The sequence below is a fragment of the Lactuca serriola genome, chromosome 4 (genome assembly GCF_051521515.1).
Source record: "Lactuca serriola cultivar US96UC23 chromosome 4, Lser_US96UC23_V15, whole genome shotgun sequence".
Lineage (NCBI taxonomy): Eukaryota > Viridiplantae > Streptophyta > Magnoliopsida > Asterales > Asteraceae > Lactuca > Lactuca serriola.
The window spans coordinates 93,997,536-94,001,802 of record NC_136411.1 but is presented as its reverse complement, the minus strand read 5'-3'; the positions used below and the strand labels follow the sequence as shown (position 1 = coordinate 94,001,802).

Sequence of the window (4,267 nt, the reverse complement as noted above, 5' to 3'; positions counted from 1 at the left end):
TCCTCCATTTGACAAGAACAAGTTTTCTATGTGGATGAGCATCAGCAAGATTATGATGGTTCTTCAAACCTTGGATGTTCATATGTCACACATGTTGATTGTGTTATTTATAATAAAGTTGATCTAGGCTATAGAAATAAATTTTTTAATATATTTTTTCACTGCATTCAACAAATTTACATTAAATTGTATTTGTATATAATTCTATTATTTCCAACATATTTATGTTGCAGAATCTACCCCACCTTTTAAGAATATGACTCTATTGCTATGTCTCGGTAGTGGCAATAATGCACGTTCACATAACAAATAAGATTTTTTTTTGTGGATCAAATTTCCGTTTCTTGGTCTGATCAAGATACAAAATCCGGGTATGAGTCTTTTCATTTCATTTAATTTCATTTTTTCAACTTCTTTAAATATATACCATGAACTGATCGATCCCAACTCACATGGAAGAACTATTTGAATTAAACTGCAAATTCAAAAAGCAGAAATGGATATACACAATGGTATGGAGGAAAAAAAAAGACTACACTTTTTAGCACCAAACAAAAGGCATGCAGACCCATGTCAATATGTCATTGTTATCGCTTTTTACTTGATCTCTTCCACCAATATTCATCATCACTCTTAATTTAATAAGAAGATTCCAAATCTTTGTCGTAGTGCTCTTCATCCTTGTCTTCTTCTTTTCTATAAACAAAGCAGCAAAGTCACAAAAAAGAAAAAAAAAATCCACCACTTATAAACACTATGGATACTATGTTTGGTTTGCCGCGTGCGAGTTGTCATCTTCATTGTACTTAGCCATGGAGAGCGTGAGACATATCAGTAGGATGGTTCCCATGCTTGACCTGTCAAAAATGATTGACAGAAATTTTAGATTCCCACTTTGTGAGGCCATCGCAATGCAAAGTTTGTTGTATTTAGCAAAATGGGAACTTAATATATTATGCTTACAAGGTGGCAAAGAAGAAGAGGATTCTTCTTGGATTGATAATGGAGGAAAGCTTAAAACTGCTTGATTTCTTCCCAAAAAGACTGCTTTTGAGTGGTGCTCCGGCAGCTTTGGTTGTGGTGGTGTTGCCACTGGTCATGATGGTGATTTGATGGTGTAGTTGTGGGTCGAGGATATGATCAGTGTTCGGTTTCACTAACATCATCTTTTCTGGCATGGTACCCGCCATCAATGCAGCTGTTTAATGCACATAAAAAAATTCATCAACGCTAGAAACAAAAAGTAATGACATTCTCTAGTATCCACCACTTTTTATTTAGAGTAAATTATGCGAATGGTCCCTATGGTTTAGTGTAATTTGCACGTTTGGTCCCTAACTTATTTTTTTAACTCGGAAGGACCCTACTGTTTGTTTTTGTTACGTGTTTGGTCCCTGTCTTAACTAAAAAGACTATTTTGCCTTTGATTTTTTTTAATTTATTTAAATAAACACACCCCCAATCCCACCCTCACACCTTACCTTATCTATTCCGCCAATTTTCCCTATTTAAATAATTGTCTTTTTAGGTAAGACATGGACCAAACGCGTAACAAAAACAAACTGTAGGGACCTAGCATGTAACAAAAGCAAATAGTAGGGACCTTCCGAGTTAAAAATACAAGTTAAGGACCAAACGTGCAAATTACCTCAAACCATAGGGACCATTTGTGTAATTTACTCTTTTATTTATATATGTTAAAATAATTGCACTTTTGAAATCATACTTATCCGTAACGACATATATAGTCTTTTAAGACTCCATCGAAATAAATTCAGTTATATACTTATATCCATCAATTGTGAACAACATTTAAAAGTTAAACCCAAAGCAATATGATATTGTTATTGTGCGTTTCTTTTTCATTGCAAGTTCATGATTGATCTTGTATTCCAACTTTGTGTGTTCTTTACCTTTAAATTCAAGTTCATGAACACGTCTACCTTTAGCTCTCATAGTTCCCATCGTGTTAATTATGTGAGAATCTATAAGAAATCTCGGGCTACAAAGCTACAGATTGTCTTTCATTCCTTGTCCACAAAGTGAGGTTTATATATATCATGTTGATTGTTGTATATATCGAGCGGGGACCATTAGGTGTGCCATATAGCCTAAATTGTCAAACATATATTCGCATATATTCGCCAACGATAATTACTATGGATAACCTCACATAATTTATGGTCACAATTTGTTTTTAAAATTTAGGAATACGAAGCAGCAAAACAAAATTTTGGCCATCTTATATTTATAGCAAATTAAAAGGTATGAATGCAAAAGCATGAAATAGATTAAAAAATATAATTAAGCAAATAATAGGATGTGACCTTTAGGTGTGGGAATAGTATCTCCATTGCTATCATTCACTAGAGAATTCGAATTCATCTTCTTCTCAGCCCTTACTTGCGACCCTTTTCTTGATAGACTCCTATCCATCTACAAAGTATCAAAATTTTGAGGAAGGGATAAGTGAATATATAAACAAAAAAATATTTTAACGTGATTTCTACTTTCACAATTTAATACTATAACTTATTCAACGTAAAGGAAGGGTTCATTTGTGATAAAGAGAGTCAAGTGGACTTTGAATTTTGAACAAAGAAAATACCTATATTTCTGATGTATCTTCACAATAATCAACTTATTTGATTGTTTACTCAAGAGGTTCGGTTTTCTCAATTAAATGATATTATTTCCATGATTCATAGTAGGAAAAAAAGAGGTAAAGGAAAATTCTTGAAGGACAAATTAAGGCTCATGTTAATTATGCGTCCAAGTTATTGAGTTTTTATATGATGATTACTAATAAAGCAATATCTTTTCCGCTAACGTTCACGGAAAGTGTAAACCTTCGTTAGGAGAAAGGCCTAACTTGATTGCACAAGTATCAAAGTGAAAATGATGATAACTTAATATCACCCCCATCCAAATTTGTCAACAACAATTTGTATAAATCTTTAATATAAAATGTAATACATTTAACACTCAAAGCACAATCATTAGCAATTAACTTACGTTAATTCTTGAACTATGGGTGAGATCTTTGTTGCTATGATGAGAGAGAGGTTCCATATCAACTGTGAAGCTATCAGACTTCATGTCCAAAATCTGATCCGACTCTGAACTTTTCTGGTTACTCTTTTCTTGTATTTCTTCATAACGCTCTTTGCATGAGCTTAAATTCGCCAAACCCATCAATCCCTGCAACTCAAAATCAACTAAATACACAAAAGAAATGTGATTCAACAAAAACTATATAAAGATTATTAACTAACATTGATTTAATCAAAGAAATAGTCAGCGATCAGATCTTTGTATCAAATTTGGCAAGCACTTTCGTTTTACAATGGCAAATACAGTATATGAAAACCAAAAAACACCAGGAGTTATGATATTATAAAATCATAATTTTGTTATTTACCTTCTTCCCGACTTTCTTTTATTAGGTTTCGGTTGCGTATTTAACGAGAAGAACTGTCACCCTCGTGCCGATGTTCTACCGATTTCGTTGATAAAGTTCAGGTGGGGGATAAGCTGATGATGATGGGAGCTGAAGAATGTTGGGAGAGGGAATGAAGTAGGAAATGGTGACGGAAAGGTGAAAAAGAAGGGTTGTTCACAGAAAACAAGGTTTTTAAAGAAAGGGTTCAACACGTCATGATGGGTTTTGGAAACAATTTAATTTGTTTCTAAAACTTTACAATAATGGGTCGGTTCAATCAAATATTGGGGCTGGTTTGATGGAGAAAATAACAAAAAAACTTGACCTTTTCTTCATTTTGTTTTTTTTTTTTCCTTTGTAAATTGGTTTCTTAAAGAAGAAATATAACAAACACCGCATATCATTTTTAAGGATAAAAGGTATACATATACGGGTTAAATTTAAGGGTATAATCATAAAAGTTACTAGTGTTTGGAATTTAAAGGTATACATATCATTTTTAGGATTAAATAAATTCTATTTAAGCATTCTCAAATATTATATTTCTGAATAGTTATACATTTCATTATATTTTATCTCAAACTTGCTTTGCGAGACGTCATACTCCTTGATCCATAGCTTCCGACTTTATTCATGTCGGATATCATATATAACTTTGGACAGGGGTATTTGACTTAGTTTTTGAAATGGCAAAAGTCATTTTAGAAAAAGTTGCAAAAAATCAGGTTTATCTGATTTTTCGAAAAAGTTCATTTTTTTTGTATCCAAAAATAATTTTAATAAGTTCGGTTGTTTTTACCAAACATCTTTTAGCTTTTTATTTTT

General features: G+C 32.4%; 1 protein-coding gene across 4 annotated transcripts; it reads right to left on the bottom strand.

Annotated features, from left to right (window-relative positions):
• Positions 1–462: 462 nt before the first annotated feature.
• Positions 463–3,674, bottom strand: LOC145102132 (uncharacterized). 4 transcript variants are annotated; one of them, XM_079039493.1, is made up of 6 exons: positions 3,422–3,674; positions 3,016–3,218; positions 2,328–2,436; positions 964–1,198; positions 765–857; positions 463–696 (listed from the first exon to the last, which is right to left on the bottom strand). In XM_079039493.1, coding segments are annotated over exons 2-6 (618 nt in total). In that variant the 5' UTR covers positions 3,196–3,218; positions 3,422–3,674; the 3' UTR covers positions 463–695. The 4 variants fall into 4 exon arrangements, with proteins under 4 accessions (XP_078895619.1, XP_078895617.1, XP_078895616.1 ...); XM_079039491.1 differs by having other exon boundaries at positions 463–857; positions 3,016–3,201; positions 3,422–3,673; XM_079039490.1 differs by having other exon boundaries at positions 463–857; positions 3,422–3,672.
• Positions 3,675–4,267: the final 593 nt, after the last annotated feature.